Consider the following 21,381-nt stretch of genomic DNA (forward strand, 5'->3'; position numbering starts at 1 on the left):
ACTACGCAATACCGTTTCGTTCTGGATATTGTTTCGTGACTCCAAATTCTTCGTCTCTCTCCATATCCACCGCTCTCCTTTCCTCTATCAAAAAATCGTTCTTTGCTGCTTCCACATTGTATTTTCATTTCCTTTTATGTTCTGTTAACCTCACGACTTACGAGGCGTAAGATATGTCTGTCAGAAGCCCTTTCACATGACAGGAAACGGTGCGATGATTATACAAATCCATAAACGGTTTTTGTTCAAAAAAAAACAAGTGCTTAATATACGAACTCTTCTTCTGGTATAGCTTTCCTTTGAAGTGTCTTGGGAAGAGTTAGAATGTTGTATACTTGATCTAGTCTGCGACACGATAAAGCCTGCGCATGCAAAAGTTATATCACCAATACCAGTTAAATACTGGGCTCGCATAAGTGTTCAACTACTCGTGTTGGTAGAAACAAGACTGACTTTCCAATCGACATATTGGTTTTGATCAGCATCACATGCAGAAAGGTGAAAGGACAAGATGGAAGTATTTAGGTATTGTTTACTATAATTATGTAGGAAATCGTCCTCAGAGGATCAAAGGATCTCGTATAGGGTCCTGCCACAACCGTCGTTTTCTTCTATGCCAGATTCGATTCGTTTGCGTCGTTACTGACTGCCGTCTGGATTTTACTGCCGTCGCTGGTGGGATATCTGGGACTTTGGGAACAGCAGACACTCCATCACCGCCTTTCCTGCTCAACTTGAGCGATAGTAGTATGAACACACCTGCAATGAGAATGGCAAGCAGCAGCATGATCTTGCGCTTTATACTTCGTCTCTGGTACCCGGAAGCTACCTTGAGCTCCTTGTCTGCCTCTTTGACATCTCTGAACATGTTTTCGACGTTGTAGTCTATTCGGTCCAGCATACTGCCTTGGTCGATGACCATGGTCTGGAGCTCTTGGAAAATATTTGCCAGCTCGATAATGCCTTGGGCAATGTCCTCGATCTCACGCTCCCGCTGAGCTATCAAAGCTTCGTTAGGGTCGTGGCGCATGCGCTGTTGTTTCGTTTGGAGTAGTGTGGATTGAGAGAAGGAACGGTCGGCATCGGATTCTTGTAGCGCAGGGTCATTGTAGGGATTCTGTACCGGCGTGGCAGAGCGGAAGGGCGAAGTGAAGCCTCCGAGGTCGCGGAGTTCTAGGGAAAGACATCAGCATGACATGTAGCATAGGGCAAAGGAACAGTCTCACTTTTCAGATAGGCGGCCTGTTTCTTGCGAAACATGGCGCTCACTTCGCCGACACGCGAGGCAAGCGAGATCTTGAGGTTCCGGGCCATGACCTCTTCACCCTGGTTGATGCTGCCCTGCTGCTTGGCCTCGCGGACCATGATGTCTATGCGCTTGATGGCCTGTTGGCATTTCTGGAAAAGGCGGGTGATGGCCTGGGTGATTTGCTCAATCTCGCGCTCCTCGCGCTTCTTGACATCCTCATCATCAAATCCGGGAAGCACGTGCTTCTGGTGTAGCTGGTCGAGCTTGCGCGTCTGCTTTGCTATTTCAGCCAGGTGCTGGGTGACCTCGTCCTGCATGTCAAGCCAGCGCGGCGGCAGCAGGTCCATCTCTATAACGGCATCGCCGTCGTCCTCGAAGGCTGGGATGAGGCCCTGGCGCTCCTCGGACATGCGCCTGCTGTCGCCAAAGCCATTGGAGCCGGGGACACCATAGCGCGTCTTCTTCTTCTGGGGGTGGTGGGAGTACGACTGGCGGTACGAGATAAAGCTAAGTGGCTACGTCAGCAGCAGCGAGGCAGCGTAGCTTTGGCGACGTACAGGTTGGTCCGGTCCCGCCACATGATGGGCTGGCGAGGGTCAACGGGGCTGTGTCATGGTAGGGCTCCAGGCAGGCTGTGTATAGCGGGTGTGTAAGTACTTATGCAGTCTGGACGTATGGACGTACGGCGGCCAAGGCAGCGGTGGGCGAGGGTGGACGGGCGTTTGATATGAGGCGCATGCAATCGTGGCCGTGTGTCTGGGCAGTGGTTGTGCAACGGGGGCGCTTTGCCTGAAGCGGCAGCGAGCGGCCCCTTCCCAACAGCGAGGCGGCACTAGGCCGGCTGGCTGACAGTCCAGCTCCACTTCAGCCCATCTTCTCCAGCCGCAAACACGCCTAGAGACCTCCTTCACACCGCACCTGCGCCCTCTGTTATATATCGCCAGTTGGCTCCCATCCAGGCACCCCCCTAATTGAGTTCCTGACCACCACCAACCCATCTTCCCACCTCCACCACCCGCACCCCTCCTAGCAGCCATGGTCTGTAGCCCCGCGCTTCCTCGCTTTCTGCCAAAACATACCCCGCCCTCCTATACACAACTGCGGCCCCCCGCCCACGCCCCCATCGCGCATCGCTGACACGACACTCTAGGCCGATTCCCTTACTGAGGAGCAAGTCTCCGAGTTCAAGGAGGCGTTCTCCCTCTTCGTAAGTCTCTACCCCTCCCCTCGTCAGTGACGCGCGGCTGCCTAGCATTCCGTCCATGGCCTCGTGGACATGTTGCTAACATGTGTTTTCTTGTGCAGGACAAGGATGGCGATGGTCAGTACCCCCTGTGCCCAATCCACGCTCGCATGCTCTGCGCCGAAGCCACTACCCCTCGATACAAACAGGACACGAGGCTGACCACGTTGCGCCATAGGCCAAATCACCACCAAGGAGCTCGGCACCGTCATGCGCTCGCTCGGCCAGAACCCCAGCGAGTCTGAGCTTCAGGACATGATCAACGAGGTTGATGCCGACAACAATGGCACCATTGACTTCCCAGGTACGTCGGCCTGCCGACTCTGAGCCCATTACGGCCTCGCTGACGTAATGCCAGAATTCCTCACCATGATGGCCCGCAAGATGAAGGACACCGACTCCGAGGAGGAGATCCGGGAAGCCTTCAAGGTCTTTGACCGCGACAACAACGGCTTCATCTCCGCTGCTGAACTGCGCCACGTCATGACCTCCATTGGCGAGAAGTTGACTGATGACGAGGTTGACGAGATGATCCGGGAGGCCGATCAGGACGGTGACGGCCGTATTGACTGTAGGTGTTTTTTGGCATTTATGATTGGGAACCTACCAGACTAACACGAAATAGACAACGAGTTCGTCCAGCTGATGATGCAGAAATAAGCATTCGAAATAGCGGGGTTTGAACGAATACATGCATCATGACAGTGAGACGGCCGAGGGTTGACAGCGATGAGCCAAGAGTCAAATTGGGCTTTTTCGTGTCTTTGTACGGTGGATCCAGTTGTTAGCAAGGCGAGCTGGTTTGGCTGTATTGCCAGCATCTCTGAGAGACGGCTCAAATACATAACCTACTTACTCAATTCATTCTCACGTGCCATTTTTGTGTTGATTCTGTTTGGAAAAAGTGGGTAAGCCTCGCACAGGGCAAGGCTCTTTCTTAAAAAAAGATGGCTTAGCCACAATTTGCTGCAGGGCCCTTTGATGAGGCGGTGCAGCAGGTTGTGAGCTTGGACTCCTCTTCTTGGCCATGTGTGGGTCAGGTCAGGTCAGCTCAAGGACCAAGACAAGACAAGACTGAACGGGGTTCCTGAACGGGACTGCACGGTGGTCCTCTGAACGGGGGGGAACTTCTGACCCTCCCCCTTCCTCAAAGACCAAGAAAAGCCCTGTGCTCTCTCTCTCTCTTTCTCTTTTTTTTATGGTCCCTTTTCGTATTTGACCGCTGACTTGCGTTTACTTATGGGGCCTTATTGAAACGGTATATTGCGATCTTCTTCTCTCGACAAAACTGGGTGATTGCGACTCTCGCCATGACCTCCCCCCCCTCCCCCCTTCCCCAAAAGAAAAAAACGCTCGCATCACGATGAAGTCTAAGTTTATGGGATTTTTTTTTGTTGGGTGTGGGGGAGAAGTTTGTTTGCGGTAAAAGATGGACGCTCTGTTTGTCTCCGAGGAGTTTTTGGGTTGTCATGGCACATCAGGGGGGGGGAGGGGGGAACGGAACGGAAGGGGGAAGGGGTGTGAATTCCGATTGTTACTTACCTGACATGACACGGAAATGATGGATGCTTTTGGGTGGAGCAAAGTAGGTGGTGAGGGTTGGGAAAGCCTGCCTTTTTTTTTCCCCTTCCCCGAAAGATGCACATTTTCTCGGTCTGTTGCATCCGGTATGTATGAACTTACCTCTCTCTCTCTCTCTCTCTCTCTCTCTCTCTGTGTGTGTGTGTGTGTGTGTGTGTGTGTGCATGTATTCGTGGGTATGTATGTTGCGTGCATCGTATAGAAACGTAGATCAAACTTAGTCTGCTCTTTTTTTTGCGACAAGTATACCCGGCTTACTTGCTTGCTTACATACTTGGCATGCTTCTTTTGGTGGTTTAAGTGAGGATTTGCATCGGCAATTCTATCCTTTTTTTTCTTCTCTCTGCTCTTTCCATATGTGGAAGAGGAGATTTGTATGGATGTTGGGCGCCGTTCCGTTTGCAGATGGCTGATAAACACGAGGTGAGGTTGCATCAACGACTTGCGTCTATGTTTGGTCCGATTTTTCCACCGAGAAACTGAGCGAATGAGGTATATATGGGTTTTGATATTCATCGGGGGTATCTGTGTGTGTGTGTCTCTCTCTCTTTTTTTTTCCATGAGAGGAGGATCGGTGATAATTACCTCACGGCAAAAACCCGGGTTTCAAGATATCGTCTGTGCCATAGCGTTGTGGGAAAGTATGTTAGAGGTTGTCCGGCATCCCTTGATGTACGTTAATAACGATATAGAAAATGAAAAAAACATAAAGATCTAGATTTAATATTTTTCTCCACTCTCGGTATTTCCCTCTTGCACCACTATAACCAAAGTACATCTAGTGCCAGAAGACAAAACCCCCCACATATGTAACGAAGCGGAAACAACGGAGAGAAAACCCGCACGTATTAGCACCGCATCATTACCCTTTCTTCCTTTTAAACCGCGGCACTACTTACTTAGTTTCCTTTTGTGTTACAATACGTACGCGACGTGTTCGTACGTGCCTCCCTTAACCCCCTGACTTCTTAGTCTCGCTACACCTTTCCCTGCGTAAGCATACAGACGTAGCCAAGAAAATTGGGAAAGGCAAGAAAAGAGAGAGGAGAAAGAAAAGGCGATGTCCGTGCTAACGATCATCATCGCCCGAATACCCGTTTTAGGATATGATCGTACAATGACTCGTCATTCTATGTTGTCGTTATAGTGCAAGGGTCATCGTATATGGGCATGGTGTTGTTGGAGTACCTCCGTAACCCCCCACACATGACCCCCAACTCCGACTGCACCCCCACTGGTTGCATCGTTGTCTTGGATGATGCGGATGAAGCCGGTATGAGATGACGCGGCGGTCGAGGACCACGGGGTTTCCTTGCTGGCCTTGCTCGGTTCTCGGGAATAGTATTGCGGATCACGGCATCCGAGTGTGCGCTCTCCCCTGGGGGTATGGGCTTAAGTAAGTGTAGAGACATGCGCATCTTGCACTTGATTGGTATTGAAATGTGAAGATGCGAATTAGCTGATACCGGGGAAGACGGGTAGATCGGCCTTTTACGGCATTACTTTCTCTTCCTCTCTCTCTCATTTTCCTTTTCTTCCACTATCGCGGGTTTTTGCTCTTGCGCGGATGTCGGATGTCAGACGGGGAAGGGCGGGGGAGGAAGGTTAGTGCAGCTTCGTGTTACTTTACATATTCGGAGGATTGACGATCCCGATGGCTGTGTTTCTTGTATGCAATGTGATTTCGGGGAATTATGCTTCCTTATTTTGCGGAGAGACTTGTTTGGTGGCGATCAGGGTATTTGAGTCGTTGTGTTTGACGTTGGGAAGGATACCGGAGGATATGTGCCGAGAGGATTTACAAACCTGATGTTCATACATAGGCTTTATTTTTGTACCGAATATTGTGACCGTTAATGGGCGTTTTATAACATCACTGCTTGTATTAACGTGTAGCATGACTTGGTGCTTCCGCTGTCAAGATCCCGATCGTGACCAACGTGGTTTCTAGGACCCCCCGGCTATGCTTGAGAAGCTGGTTCATACTGAGACTGGGAAACTGGTATCGGCGAGAGGGAGATGGGAGGGATACGTTAAGTGCGCCAAGGATATATACCCATACAAGGTACATGACAAATGACAGCTGTTGCAAGGATGCAACTGAGACAAGCCAGAACCCAACAAATGGGATTGTATATCCAGATTCCTGGACTATATGTCAGCGTCACTGTCCACGCGTTGCAAGTCTATTGTGGCTTTTCTTTTCTTGTGTGTGCGGGGAAGAGAAAACCCTTGCTGGGCTGAGAACTGGTGATTAATGCAACAAGGTCAGGGCAGACAAACTTAGATTGATAAGAGATCTTCCTGGCAGCTGCGGTGAAAAGAAATGCGAAGGATAGAATTAGAATGGCATAGTTTGGCATGCACTAAGAGTACAGGACAACAACAACCCGATACACATGAAGGAAGGTGATACCCGGCTAAAATGGGAGAAATGTTGGACAAAGTCAAAACCTACGTCATCGGTGAGTTTTCGTAGCATTTCCATATTGTTATCGTTATTATGGTCTTTCTTGCTCCCTAGAAGGTTTGCTCCCACCAGTATGCGACGAAGTAGAGGCAGCGTGGTATTAGCAGCCGAGTGGCTGTCTCACTAGGTACAGCCCTGTAATAGTGCCACACGTGAAGTCAGCCTTGTTCCATTAATACACGTTGGCAACGGCTGTCCAGACGGAGCTAAGGTAGCTGTAAGCAGTACTGGTCAGATTGAAGGCGACGGAGAATAATGCATTGACGAGATGAAAAGGACGCGGTGGCTGAAGGACCATGATCCGGGTGTTTCGCATTGCAGGCAAACAGGGGCCTCTGGGCTATCCAGTCTAGACCATTGCTCTCAAGGTTCTCTTTTTAGTGTAATCTGAAAGCGATGCGATGCCACAGATTGACAGGTCAGATCAATAATCCGATCCAAGTGCAAAGGTCGTCTTTGAAGATCGGGACTTATATTGAACGGCTGACTCGGTTAGCGAGAAGTGGCAGATCTAAGTGAGTGTGTTGGCTTGCACTGTCCTCGCATCCCCTTTACACGAAAAAAATGGTACACTTCTAAACGAGGGATAGCGCAGCAAAAATGTGCCATTTTTTTTCGTGCGGAGAGGGGGTGCTCGCGTCGTCATACAATAGATCGACGTTAGCTAAGCTCTGGGCGATGGTCAACCGTACGTAGTCGATAACCAACGAACGTTGCATGGAGTGCGTGCGCATTAAGTTTGGTCAGCAAGAATATCGAACGAACAAAGTTTACTTTTCCTCCGCACACGTGGCGGGGATAATAGACTTGCACCATCGATGCCAGCCCTAAGTATTCAACGGGTGCATCGGAGAATTTCTGTAGGAAGCTTGGGAAGCTTGGAAAGCTTGGAATGAGCGGTGGTGGAATTTTGCACGATACAGCTGTTCCCCCAAAACTCCTAGGCAAAGTCGAGATTTGGCACCGACCTTGCACCAATCTTTGAGACAAATCACAGACATTACAGGGACCTGTCCATTGCCAACCAACTTGGGTTTGCGTACAGTAAGCATGGCGAGATCGTTGGGTGGCAGTGCTGGGGCTGGGTCCACTTTGGGCTAGTGCCTTACGATTGAATAGCAAGACGGGTGTAGTACGACTACTACTACGACTTTCACACTTGCGTGTGCAGACTCGAAACTCAGGAATGAGGACGACAAGAGAGTAGAGCCGCTCCCCTGGTGGCAGCCCCGACATGTCCCATCATGTTGGGCTCCAAGTGCCAAACTTTACGCTGTCATATTGCATAAGTTTCTCTGCATTACTTGGGCCGTGTGATAGACATCGGATAGTAAATTGCCTGAGGCCAGTCACAATACCTCAGCTTTGGCAAATCCAGCAGCCTTGGACGCGACAAAGCGCTACCGCTGCATACGTGCTGTGTAGTCGGGGCAGTAGCCGAGGCATGTATGTATGCAGTGACCACTACCGCGGCTTGTTCTTGGTGACTCTGAGCTATTCCTCAATCGTACATCAACGCCCAAGAAACATACTGCGTACACCAGATGATGTCCGTTTAGGATACTCCTGAATCTCGATTTCGTAGGGCTTGTGTAAAATGTTAACACGGCCCCTAGGGGTGGTACCTAGGAAGACGATTGGGCAGTCGAACCGTGGTTGAAAATCGTAAGCGGAGTCGTCTCCGACCGTATCTGTTGAACTAAACGTTCCGTCCCGGAACCAGACCATACCCCTCTTTCAGAAATGTCCGGTGGCTGCCTAGGCATGCAGGGTCAGCCTAGTAAGTAGCCCAGAGGTATTGCTGCAGGTGCATCGTATTGAACTACTGCCTCGAAGCTCTGCGTCTTGAGAGCAAGGAACACCGTGGTTAGTTACCCCACTGAGACAGAGAATTTGAAGCTGCTGAGGGTCCAATGGGGCGGTTGTTTGGGGAAGTTCCAACTGGCGTAGTAAAGTAGTAGCGTTGGTTTTGGAATACGAGTCACATGGGATGTCTGCGAGCACCGAAGTGACACCGGTATTGTATAACGGCACACACCCGTGGGTGCTGTACTGGTGTACCGATGTTGCGACACTCGCGCAAGGCCCCTTTTCAGTTGGTAGTGTGTCGTCTCAAAAGGCTAATATCTCAAGCGATAAGGCGCCATTGCAAGATGACATCAGATGTGTCCAAATTAGGCCAAACGGCCAAGCGGCCACGTGGAAACGCTCGGGCCATATCGCACACCTGACCCTGTTCTTTCAATAGTGATCCCCTTTTGATGTGATAGTAAATGTGTAGCGAGAACGCCAGGCTGCCCAATGATGTGTGCAGTATTGCCGTAAGTCGGTTAATGGAAACAAGGGACGCGGCATCAAGGAAGAAGCGGACACAGTGGCAGGAATCTAAGGATAGATGCTCGCCCTGGTTTGTAGAAGCTTTTGCAAGTTAGGTTTGACAAGCCGGCTTCCTCCTAGCCCTGCGTTGAACGGGAAGAACGGTTGTGCGAAAGAGAAGAAAAGTAACGGCGAGCATCCCTGGCGATCACGATGGTGCCATGGGCAGCACCGGCACCAGCTTGGTGATTGTAAGTAGTCGAGTTCCGAAAGTGGCCCATGTCCTGGATGGCCTTGAAGAACATGTGCCCTGTGTTGGGCAGAAGTGCTTGAAAGGCTCGAGGAAAGCATCCCGAGACTACTGTACACATTACATATGAGTTCGGCAGAATGATCCACAGCAAGCGAGGCGTGCCGCATGTGCGATTCAGATGTCGTTCTGGACGGTGAGTTGGCTTGTCATTGAGAAAACTGTTGCTAGAGTGCATACTGGCGTACAGTACACAGACACGTAGACATACGGTAATATAATGTAACATGGACCTTGGCTCGCTTGCGCATAGCCAATAAGTCTTTTTGCGGACGATGAGCGGAGGCTGGCTCTGCATGGCTCTAAATCTACCGCCCACTTGCTGGCGCCAAGTGGATGCCGCTTGAGCAACTAACGCAGAGAGCGAATCGGCACCAGTCCCGGGAAAAAAAAACAGGGCGAAGAAGCTTCTGTCATTGGGATAGGGTGGAGGAAGAAAAGAAGAATGCGTGCATTACCTGAAGAGGGTACAGTTTGGAGAGGGAGACGGACGAAACGAGACTGGCGGCGGGGAGAATACGAGGCAAGTGGGCGGTCGGAGTCGTGTGCATGACTTTGAGCAGAGGGTAGCTAGGCAAGCTTGCAGGTTGAGAGTGGACGCCTAAGGATGGTAGTGGGTGATGTGCCCTGCCGTAGATCCGGAGATCAGGTTGTTGCGACAGTGAGGTGGTGGGTGAGAGCAGGTTGTTGGCGTTGGGGATGGCGGCTATGGTGATTCCGTCATCATGTGCACGAATCGAGGAGGGCGCCAGAGGCTGGCGACTGCGCGAGGACCCGCACGGGGCCGGAAGATCCAGGGACCACCACACCACACCACACCACACCACCTCGTCATTGAGGAGCGATGGGGCAGGTGTAGAGAGGCGTTGTGGTTGCATGGGCGCAAGCCACCCGAGGAGCAGTTTGGAGCCCCGGTGGATGCAGAGATGCTACGATCGATGGCAGCGATGTGTGTGTGTGTGTAAGTATGCAGTAGTAGAAGTATGTCGTAGAAGTATGTAGTAAGTACGGTACATTACATGGCATGGATGGGCGTGGCCAAGATGGCATCACCTGACTTTGTCGCTCCGCTTGGGAGCCGTGTGTCGTGTATGCGGGATGGGGTTTATTGTCTCTCAGGGATCGAGTCTATTCTCAGGGCCGGGTCTCAGTGAAAAGACGGGCGTGAACGGGCGTGGTTTTCTAGAAGCGGAGCTTGTCCGTCGTATGCACGCCCAAGGCAAAAGTTTGCCAGGCGAGCCTGACTCGATGGCGAGCCGGCGGGAGGAGGGCGATTCCAATGAGCCGACGAAGGCTTCTAGCGTGATGTATAGTGGCAAGCCACAGAAGCAGGCGGACGAAGCCAGGAGAAGGTGCGACGGCGACGGCGATGGCGATGTGCATGTCGCCTGTCTGTCTCTGTCGTGTGTGTAGTGTGTAGTGTGTAGTGTGTAGTGTGTAGTGTGTAGTGTGTAGTGTGTAGCGTGTAGCGTGGTAGTCTGTGGGCGTGTCTGCGTGTCGATGGTCAATACCGTGTCTGACTGTGTGGGCAGCACCAGCAGCACCAAGCCCATGGGCGAGACCGTCTCCTGACTGGGCTCTCTCTCCTATCGCTCTGGCTCCGCCGCCGTCGCGGGCCAGTCGAGCAGGCCGAGGGGGATGCGCACTGCGAACGGCCGCTGACCCGCCAGCATGGGCATGGGCAGGCATGGGCGAGGGCGAGGGCGAGGGCGAGGGCTGGTTAGTGTTAGCGGGCTGAATCAGTGGGAATGGAACATAACAAACGAGTCGATCCAATCCTCCCTATTGCCGGCCCTTGCCCTTGCCCATGCTTGGCCTCGCCCGCTAGCCGGCACGTCGTCGCTCGCCAGGGCCCGGGCACCGCCGTCGAGCCCCGTACAGGGATTGGGTGGGTAGTGGGAGATGCGTCGGGCGGTGCTTGCAAACACACACCCACACACACTCACATAGTCGTAGTACTACTTGCGCACGCACACGCTCACACACGCTCACGCACCATCACGCACACCACACATACATGCCGCAGGTGGATGCCCACATGGATTCCCCCCACCAGGCACAGACAGGCCCGCTGCAGCGCTGGCCCCAGTCCAGCTGCTGCAGACAGCAGCATGCATCCGCTTCGGGGCACCCTCTTGTGCGCTCCATGGCTGCATTGGCCGTCGACTTACTCCATGGGCGTCCGTGTGCCACGGCTCGAATCGCGTGTCGGGCGCAATGGCAATACCCCGGTTCACGCAGCTTGCCGGTACCTGGAGCCTCTAACCTAAAGGTCCACCCAGCCCGCCGCCTCTTCGACCATCCTCCGCCTGCCCTTCTCCATGCTGAAACGTGCGTGAGGCGATCCAGCTGCCAGCCCTGCCCGTCCATGTCCTGCCCGTTTACCCTTTCTTTGCCTGCTGCCCGCACCCCTCCTCCAACCTCCAACCCTCGACCATCTCCTTCCCGACTGCCCCAACCCACCTCCCACCATTACCACCACCACCACTACTACTACCACAATAACCACCACCACCACCACCATTACCGCCCGCGATCCACCTCAGGCCCTCCACTCGACGTCGCCTGCTAGGCCTGGCCACTCCACCGCCTCCCCGACTTCCACCACGGCCTGTCTGGGGGCTCAGGCGCGCCCATGTCGTTTCTAGGGTTCCGCCCCAACTCGCGCAGCGGCCACACGCAAAAGTCCTTCAACTCCCACGGCCATCGCTCCGACGTTAATCTTGCTTCGCAGGCGCCCCCTCCCCGCTCTGGCCGAGCTGGCACGGGCGCCATGGACATTGAAAAGAGTCGGACCCGCCGTGAGAGGACCTACATTGGTAGCGAATGCTGCGTCTGCGAGGAGAACCTCGAATACACGCTGCGGGGCGAGCGCATCTTGCAGCTGTCCTGTGGCCATGTGTCGCACGAGGCATGCTTCTACGAGTACATTCGCGAGTTCGAGTCGCAGCATTGCCCGACATGCGACGCCGCCCTAGCGCTTGATACCAGCAGAGGTGGAAACGTGCTAGATCTGGGTAGGCCGTCGCCAGAAGCTGTGCCGAGTAGCCATGCTGATGTGGGGACAGAGAAACTCTCAACCATTGTGCGTTCCGTCCAGAGCGACCCGGCCCCGTCCCAGCACTCTGACGGCCATCGGAGCGCTTCAAACACCCCCACCCCGTGGGACAGCCAGACCGTCTCATCAGACAGGCGGCATGACGACGCGTCCCACGGCCGTCCCCGCAATGGCAGCAATGCCTCAGCCTCGTATTCCTCTATTCACCACAACAGCCGCCAGCGGGATAGCAGTCATAGCCGCGACCGTGGTTCAGATAGAGGTGGTTCAATCTCCCGTGCCCATGGTCGCAGCGACTCTGGCGCTACAGGGCTTGCTTCGTCCAACGACTATGCCCCCACACACGATGGCCGGCGGCATGACTACGATGTGCAATCCATGGAAACCAGCCTCAGCAGCCCGCGCGCCATGCTCAAGAGCCCCATCCCCGCCCCAACAGTCACTGTGCGCAGCGAATTCCCCACCCTGAGCAGATCACGACAACAGCAGAGTCTTACTTGCCTCGTCACAGTCGAAGTCGTCGAGGGAAAATGGCGCCCAGACCCGGATGACATGCGCAGTGCTCCAGCCCTTCCCTCAGTAGCCAGCGTTGCTGAGAGCAGTTACGCCCGCAGCAAGTCGCCCGTAAACAACAGACCATCAGAGCCCCAATACGAACCGGCAGAGGTCTTGGACGAGATTACAGAGGACCTCCATGCCCGTGTTGACAATTGGCACGGTCTGGACTTTTCGCGTTTCGGCAAATTGCGACTCCATGGCCACATTCGTGTGGGCAAGGACCGCCAGTCATGGCAGGAACTCGAGTGCTATCTCTTCTCCGAGATGCTCATTTGCGTCAAGGAGAAGAAGATTAACCAGCCCCAGTGGGAGGGTGCATCGCCCACAAAAAAGACAAAATGCACCCTCAAGGGCTCTATCCTCATCAAGAAGCACCTCAACCAGGTCGAACACTCGCCTGACAACTTGATCCTAACACTCAGCCTCTCCGTGGCAGAACTCCCGGCCTTTCATTTGCAGTTCCGGGACCCCGGTCAATTAGAGCTGTGGCGCCGCGCCCTCATGGACATTCGTCTAGACTTCCCTGTCGCCAACCGCATGCCCGAGTACGATCAGGACAACTCTGGAACAGAAGAGGATGACTACCGTCGACCAAAGCGGGTTTCATCCATCAATTCCTCTCACGGCGCAGCCAGGTCGACCATGACGGCGCCTACAGAGTATAGCACTTCGCGCGCGGGCATGCCAGAACCCCGCATCGGTGCCTCGGTACATGTCCCTGTCGACATCGTCGTCGTCATCCCTGTGTCTTCGTCCATGCAAGGCTTGAAAATCAATTTGTTGCGTGATACCTTGCGTTTCTTGGTAAACAACCTAGGCGAGCGTGATCGCATGGGCCTAGTCACCTTTGGTTCAAGTGGCGGCGGCGTCCCTATTGTCGGCATGACCAGCAAAGTGTGGAGAGACTGGTCAAAGGTGCTTGACTCCATACGCCCAGTCGGACAGAAGAGCCTCCGTGCAGATGTGGTGGATGGAGCTAATGTGGCCATGGACTTGCTCATGCAACGCAAGTCGAGCAATCCCCTTTCGTCTATTCTCCTCATTAGCGACTCGTCTGTCTCAGATACCGAAAGCGTCGACTTTGTAGTGTCGCGCGCCGAGGCTGCCAAGTAAGTCCAAGTCCCCGTATCATACCGAATACAACCTTGCAGTACTGACGTGCTTTCTCCAGGGTCTCCATCCACTCGTTTGGCCTGGGACTAACTCACAAGCCCGACACAATGATTGAACTTTCGACACGAACCAAGGCGTCTTACACCTACGTCAAAGACTGGATGATGCTTCGCGAGTGCGCAGCCGGGTGCTTGGGCTCCCTCCAGACGACTTCGCATCAAAACGTGAAGCTAAAACTACGACTACCAGAGGGCTCTCCTGCCAAGTTTGTCAAAATCAGTGGCGCACTACACATCACTAAACGAGCCACTGGACGAGATGCGGAAGCCTCGCTGGGTGACTTGCGCTTTGGCGACAAGAGGGACATTTTGGTGCAACTGGCCATTGCGCCAGACACAGGTTCCCCAGAGCAGGTTCCCCAGGATCCTTGGGAGACAATTGTATCCGGCCTTGAAGCCCTTGGAGGCCCACTCGACCAGGATGACTCACGCACACTCAGTGTTGAAGAAGTACCATTGATCCAGGCTGATCTCACATATGGTGACATTCTTCGAGAAGGCTCCCTTGCGCACCTGCCGCGGCCATCACTACTAGCCATTACTCTACTACCTTCCAGTACCAGGAAGAACTCTACCGCGGTTCCCCCAACACCTCCGATTCCGCCTCACCCACATGTCGTGCAGAGACGTATGGAGTTGCTCACGTCAGACATGTTGACACGCGCACTGACGCTTGTCTCACGAGGCCAGCATGAACGAGCTCATCACTTGCTCACGGAAACCCGCAGTATCCTCAAAGGACTGGGCAAGGGCGGTCTGCCGCCACTTCCGCCCCCTGGCCACAGACGCAACGACCCATCCAGTGCAAACGGCAGCACAGGATCAGCATCACCCACGACGCACAGCGCCAGTGGGGACCTTCGGGCACGAACACCTTCACCACACGCCGACAGCCCCTTTACGCCCGCTGCCGGAATTGATGTACGAACCATGCATGCGCTTGACGCAGAACTCGAATCCAGCCTCGAGTGGATCAACCACCCCGCTGTGTTTGGGCGGGATTCGCGCAAGGCGGTACTTCAAGCCATCGGCGTTATTTCATCACAACGAGCCTATACATTCAGGTCTCCAGCCGAGTCTCTCTGGGCAGAGCGCATTGCTGGCATCAAGCGTCTGTCCGAGCTCTCGCGCGACTGGCGCGAAACCGGAGACCAAGAAGCATTGATGGAGGAGAATTAATGATGTGCAGTCCTCTTTAGGAGCACTATGTATTTGCCTGCATATACCCTGTATCATTCTCTATCCTTTTCGCTCTATTATTCACGTTTCGTTTATTATTTCCTTTATCTACTCTTCATGGCCACACTATTTTTTTTTGTCGGCGATTGTAGGGTCTAAGCCGACTTCTGGCGCTACCTTTTGGGAGGCTTTTGTTTCGTTTGCATACCTTTTCGGCTTATGATACCAACACGGTCTGGATCTCCTTGTATTGCGCGGATTTGCTGGGCTTGACAAAAAGTAGGACTTGGGCGTCACCATCACCACATTATGTTTTAGAGGATACCACATGTGCTTAGCGATTGATTGGCTAGACACAAACACACACGCACACTCACACTCACACACATATACACACACACACAATTATTTAGATGCACACGAATATCACACCCCTGATTGTATAGAACGAATCGCATGTTTTACCTTTTTACCTTGAATTAAAATTCAATGTCTGGGCGGGATGTGACATGATAAGTGTTGGCGGCAGCGTGTCTTAGTTGGCGGCTGTATGCGTACATGCTAAATGCATAGGTAGCATTCGCCGCGAATCTAGATCTTGGAAGTAGAAGCGACGACCTCTTGGGAAGGCGCCATACGGCGACAGAAGCACCTGCTCTCTCCATCCACGGTGACTTCCGCTGTCAGGCAAGTTGACACGCACCAAATTCCGGTAAAATTGACCTGTTCGGCGCACTCGGCGGCTTTTACCCCTCACCCTTATGTCGGCCCCATTATACTCCCTATAACTTCACTCGGATATAGGCTTCGCATCCGTACCGTGTCCACGCAGCCCGTACCGTCTTCCTCCTCCCCGCTGACGGGCGATCTTACATTACACAACTACACCATTAGACTTTATGCACGCTGCTCTATGCAGGCTGCCAAAAAAGCATCTGTTTGTTTATTTGCCGGTCTTGGTCTTGTTCATCCCTCTCTTTCTCTCTCTCTCTCACTCAGCCACTGTTGTCTACACCGGGAATCCATGGAGAGCGGGGCCTTTGTGCATGGCATATATTCAGATCAGCAATAACCAAGCCAAAGTGGACGCCGACTTGGGGTCTGCAGGCAGGAGGTGTGCGACAGGATAGGGCAAGTAATGGCAATAGTTCAAGACCTGCCACTTTCGGGATTAGTCCATCTTATCCGTTGTTGGACGGGTCGTGCGGCCAGAGCACACAGCAAATGCACCAAGTCCACATCGAATATTTGACTCGTAATGCCTGTGTTACGCTCACAGATCCGTTCCTGAGACATGGTATTCAGCCCAAGTTCCGGCTGCACGGGCTGTGCCTGGCATCTACCGGCTTCCCACATCGCGGCTGGCCGTTGTAAGCCCGTTTGCACGGCCATTGTCACTACTGACGTCAAATCCACTGACATCCTTTGCCAAGATCCACTCCAACAAGCCCACTCACTCATGTGATGTGGGTGCTTGTCCCACTTTCTTTCCTCTCACTTTACTGGCTCCATCCTGGCTGCCCACGCGGCGCATGCAGCCTGTCCGAGGGAACATCAAAGCCGTCAAGACAAGAAAAATGCCAGGCTGTGAAACTGTTTCATCCCGGCCTTTTGACAAGCCCCCCCCCCCCTCGCCCCGTTGAACTCCACACAAGCGAGTTACTCAGCCCGCTCAAGTCACCCGTGACCCGCGACAGCGGTACCGCGTTGGCTGGCCAAATCTAATTCTCCAAATTCAATACTCCAAGTCTTACATATCGTGCTACCCATGCGAAGCCTCGATACGCCATCTTTTCTGCAATTTCGGAAAGAGTTGGCCGCAAATGTCAGCTAAAGACATCACCATCGTGCGGAAGCGGGGTGGTATGTACTTATCCAAGGAGCGGCCATATCCCGGGCCAATTCTCTCCAACCCGTTACAGAAGAAGACGCAGAAGCGCTTCAAGAGGAGGCCCGACTTCTGCATCCCTGCTTCCTTTTTTTCGAACTATTTGTCCCGCTCTTTAGGGTGGCGATGCAAAGCAAATTCTCGCGGCACATGTTGGAAAATCCAGATGCACAAAAAAAAGTAAATTGGCACCAAATGAACGGTTCGCACATGCTGGCTAGACCAGCCAATCAACGCTCACATCTATACGAAAGACCCTCCAGATCAAAACATCAAACACTTTCCAACTTAGCTTCTCCATTACACGTTTGATCGTCATCAATTCTCTTCCGGTCTTGATTCCTGTCGTCTCGCTAATCTTTGTCCCCCTTGCCCTTGCTAATATCTTTTCGTTTGTCTAGGCCTTCTGCAAACAAGCCCTTCGCTATCGACAAGTGCACGTGCATTGAGACCCTGGGCACGGCGTCTCCCTTCCATTGCGAGGCGAGGCGAGGCGGACGGGATTTCGGCTATGATCTTCAACCATGGCTGAGTTTCGACAGGGGGTATGAGCGTATGCATGATAACAAACGGTCTTTCCAAACGACTATTCCGGTGTAGTTACACGAGCCGGCTGTCCCTCGCCTCTGTCGTCACAGAATGGTCATTACAATATGCACTTAGGCAATCCCAGAAGACATTGCCTTGACAATTGCCCGTTGTCCGCTGCAGTTTCCGATGCTGCAGGGCACAAAGGTGGTGTGCTATGTTGTCAAAATGCAACAACCGCTTTGTGCATTTTTATTCTTCTCTTTCCACGATGGGCACGACACATATCGACATGCATTGTTGTGGAGATGTAGTGGTGGCGTTATTTCCTTTTATTTCCTATTTGCGCCTTGAGTGCTTCGGTATACTAATCATCATCATCATCATCATCAGTTGCTATTCTCATTACGGTATATTATTTGTTTTCTCTTCTTCTTTCCTCGCCTAAGGCGCCTGCCGTAGGATTCGTTCACCGCATCGTTGCTTCCGATCGAGATAGCCCTACACGCTAGCCGCGAAACAAGTTCCATCCCGACTGTGCAGCAATCAGGTGCGCCAGAAAGCTAGATCCATACGTTCCTGCAAGGCCTCTCATCCAATCGCCCTGTTTTTGCTTGAGAAAAGGCAAACATATGCATGCTAATGCTAAGTGCCACGGGGGCCAGGGGTTCGCATGCATCTGTGCATGAGACCAAGCGATTATTGGATTGTTACGTTGGTATTTTCCTTTAGTCTACGAGTCGGAATGTGGGGAGGGGTGATGATTAAGTAGGTGGGTGTATAGACGACTTCGCAGGGTAATCATCATGCTATTATCTGGTAAGTTTTAAACCCCGGTCTCCGGAATACTTGCAATAGCATGTCTGGTATTAATATATATGCGTCGCTATCGCTTTTTTTTTCTTCGTATTACATGAATTAGGAAACGATGAACGATACCCAATACCCGGTATCCACGGCCTCACCGACGAGTCACACCGGGAAAAGAAAACACAATGAACACCCCAAAACAGAAGTACATGCTGAAGAAGCAACACAATGGCGTTCTACAAGTGCACTCGAGAACCCACAATAGTCCTTTCGCCCCCAAAAGTCTACCTGCACGTACAACTGAAAACGGGCAAGAAAAAAATCGCCCAAAGATATTAATATCCACATTTTCAACCTATTCCGGCGCTCTACCTATTTTCTTTTCCCATCTCGACTCTCTCTTGTTTTGTTTTTTTCTAAGCAAGACCGACGTAATCCACACCCCAAGAGCTCCAAAACCTACCTACGCGCGCGGAGCAACGTCGGTCCACGCCTTGCTTCCCGTCCGTCATGGCGGGCCGCTAAAACCCCACATAAGTAGTCATATTACTATCCGTATTCAAGCGCCCCCCCTCCCCTTCACAGCCACTTTGCTTCGTAAAGTCACTCCACTCAACAACCAACCTCATCCTTGCTTTTTGTTTCTTTTTGCTATCATCCTTTTTCTTTTGTATCACATCTGCCGCGCTCCCCGAGCAGCGGGTTTCGATCTGTGACTTCCCACCACCCCGGCCAAACCCCGAAAGGCCTCCCTTGTTTGGTTTAGTATGGGTTTGGAATGTGGGTGTGGTACCCCCGGGGCTGGGGGGGTGGGAAGCAGAGAGCGGAAGGACAACGGCGTATTGTCCCATCGTGGATCTTGGCTCGCATGATTTTTCCCCGCACACCCCCAAGAGAATTGAAGGTTTTGGCTAAGCTCCACACTTGAAGGGTGTGGTGTGGTTATCGGTGGAGCTTGGGGGAGGGTGTCGGTTCTGGGCAGCTTGGGGCTGTGCTGGTGACCGACCAGCAGAGGGTGTGAGTTCTTTGTTTTTTTGCTTTTGCCGCAGGATGGGGCGTTGGCGTCGGCGTGGCTGGTTGTCGTGACGTATCTGAAGACGTATCTCTAAAGACCTCTATACGGACTCGCTAGGCGAATATCACTGTTTAGATGAGTTCCTTGCTGAGAGCCTTAGATCCCTCACTTTTTAATTCTCGATCACGACACAGCAGAGCAATCAAGCTCCTTGCAAAATATAGATAGTCGTATACAATAATCAAGACCTATAGAGCTCATAACTTAAAAATGTCGCACTGATAGCTATTTTGTGTGGCTCAATAGGCTTAAGTTAAGCTTCTGTTTTGGTGTTCAAGGTTGTTCGCACGGCCGGACAGCTCAGTAAACCATAGGAGCATAACACGATATAATGTGTGTGCTTGTTGTCATTTTAATAAAAGTGATAGTAGTGGTTGTACATCAACCCTAAAACTAGCCATAAAGGAGTCAACTTCAGAGGCTGAAGTAGACCCAAGGTCAAGAGTAGCGAAAATGGGGTGATAGCTCAGGAGTCCGACCTATGTCAGAATGGTTGCATAGATGTAGGAAGTGAGTGTGTGTGTGTGTGTGTGTGCAGCCATCTAGGAGCAAGCTCTTTATCATCGCTACAGCCACTTTGTTTGGTCCTGCATGAGATTCTCCTCTGGTAAACCAACGCTCAGACCCCTTCCCAACTCACGCAGGACTTGCAAAATCCTGAGTCCAATACCAACTTCCATCCGACCCTGTAGCGGCCCCAACACCCGTATGCTGAAGAGCGCAATCCAGAATGTTAGCCCGATGCCCAGGACTTTTCATCCATGCCTCTACCACGTCGGCAGCACTAGTCTGCCCTTTTGCTATATTCTCGGCGGCGCTTCTGAATTTATATCCAGCGTTCAGGATACGGTTCGTAAACGGTACTCCCTCGGGAGTAGTATGGCTAAAGTATCCTCGCGAGGCCATATCGTTCGAGTGGCCCTGAGCGGCATTTGCGAGGTGCGAGACAGTTGCGAGTCTACTGCACCCATTGGCAACTCGATGGTTGTTCACCAAGTGCACCACTTCGTCCTGGATAGAACTAAGAACCACGTCATCTTGGCAGTCAGAAATGCGGTGCTCTCCCTGTTTACTGTTTTCAACAAGGTGATCGATTTCCTTGTGCATGGGCTTCTGCGGGTTCAGCTGGCTTTGGCGATATCTGCGGGCGTTTGCGAATGGAGAACCTTGGTAGGTCATGTATGGAGCGTCTGCTATAGCCGGGCTGTTTCCTAGGCCGTCGGGTTTTTTGTCTGGAAGATAGACTACTTTTACAGAGTGGAAGCCCTCCATCTCATAACAGATGCCTACTTCCAGTTGCGCGTAGCTTCCATCACATGAAGTACCAGTATAAACGAAGATAGCAATGTCTTCTGTATTTTGTTAGCACCATATACTAGCATAATGACACTCAAGCAGGGTAAGATCAAGTGCTTACCTAGGCGATGGTGCTCAGTCGTTGTAGCCACTGTTGTCACTGCCAAGCGCGTGTCTGTCACTGAAACGCAACCGCGATACGATTCGAGGCTATGTTCAGGGCCATCACACCCGGGAGACAGATAGGCGATATAATTACCGAAAGCGTGGCATGCAGCAAATGCCATAAGGACAATAGTGGAGAGGTTGAACATGTTAAAGTCGAAGGCTTGGTATACAGATATTGCCGAAGATTGTACGAGCTTAGGAATCGCTAGCGACTGTACATAGAACGATTAAAAGCGAGTGTAGTTAGTAGAGAGAGACTCGGAATTCTGCAAGCGAGTGTAAAAATCTAGGCAAGCGAGTGTATAAGTTAGGGAGCGAGTGTATAAGTTAGGATGCCCAGGAGTTTGCGATCTGGACGCGTGGGAGAGATGGCAATCTCGACCCCGGAACGCGACCGCGACCGCGACCGCGAAGCGACATCCCTGCCAACCGAGCTACCAGCACCACTGAAGAGGCGCGCAAGAAACACTGTCGAGCAAA

At 52.4% G+C, this 21,381-nt stretch overlaps 5 protein-coding genes across 5 annotated transcripts; 2 read left to right on the forward strand and 3 right to left on the reverse strand.

Moving 5' to 3' along the window:
• Window positions 1-559: 559 nt before the first annotated feature.
• Window positions 560-1,829, reverse strand: COCMIDRAFT_107403 (uncharacterized protein; the record flags this gene model as incomplete). Its single annotated transcript, XM_007694313.1, has 3 exons — window positions 560-1,173; window positions 1,227-1,756; window positions 1,807-1,829. 3 exons carry the CDS (start codon window positions 1,827-1,829, stop codon window positions 560-562), a joined length of 1,167 nt encoding a protein of 388 aa, XP_007692503.1.
• Window positions 1,830-2,284: 455 nt separating this feature from the next.
• Window positions 2,285-3,152, forward strand: COCMIDRAFT_40782 (uncharacterized protein; the record flags this gene model as incomplete). Its single annotated transcript, XM_007694314.1, has 6 exons — window positions 2,285-2,287; window positions 2,400-2,456; window positions 2,555-2,570; window positions 2,671-2,796; window positions 2,851-3,063; window positions 3,118-3,152. 6 exons carry the CDS (start codon window positions 2,285-2,287, stop codon window positions 3,150-3,152), a joined length of 450 nt encoding a protein of 149 aa, XP_007692504.1.
• A 7,199-nt stretch (window positions 3,153-10,351) lies between these two features.
• On the reverse strand, window positions 10,352-11,282 carry COCMIDRAFT_30178 (uncharacterized protein; the record flags this gene model as incomplete). The annotated part of the gene is made up of 2 exons (XM_007694315.1): window positions 10,352-10,885; window positions 11,166-11,282. 2 exons carry the CDS (start codon window positions 11,280-11,282, stop codon window positions 10,352-10,354), a joined length of 651 nt encoding a protein of 216 aa, XP_007692505.1.
• Window positions 11,283-11,804: 522 nt separating this feature from the next.
• Window positions 11,805-15,136, forward strand: COCMIDRAFT_9245 (uncharacterized protein; the record flags this gene model as incomplete). Its single annotated transcript, XM_007694316.1, has 2 exons — window positions 11,805-13,894; window positions 13,957-15,136. The coding sequence occupies 2 exons, from the start codon at window positions 11,805-11,807 to the stop codon at window positions 15,134-15,136; spliced, it is 3,270 nt and encodes a 1,089-aa protein (XP_007692506.1).
• Window positions 15,137-20,073: 4,937 nt separating this feature from the next.
• Window positions 20,074-21,047, reverse strand: COCMIDRAFT_9246 (uncharacterized protein; the record flags this gene model as incomplete). The annotated part of the gene is made up of 2 exons (XM_007694317.1): window positions 20,074-20,789; window positions 20,855-21,047. The coding sequence occupies 2 exons, from the start codon at window positions 21,045-21,047 to the stop codon at window positions 20,074-20,076; spliced, it is 909 nt and encodes a 302-aa protein (XP_007692507.1).
• Window positions 21,048-21,381: the final 334 nt, after the last annotated feature.

The sequence above is a fragment of the Bipolaris oryzae genome (assembly GCF_000523455.1).
Source record: "Bipolaris oryzae ATCC 44560 unplaced genomic scaffold scaffold_209, whole genome shotgun sequence".
NCBI classification, from domain to species: Eukaryota; Fungi; Ascomycota; class Dothideomycetes; order Pleosporales; family Pleosporaceae; genus Bipolaris; species Bipolaris oryzae.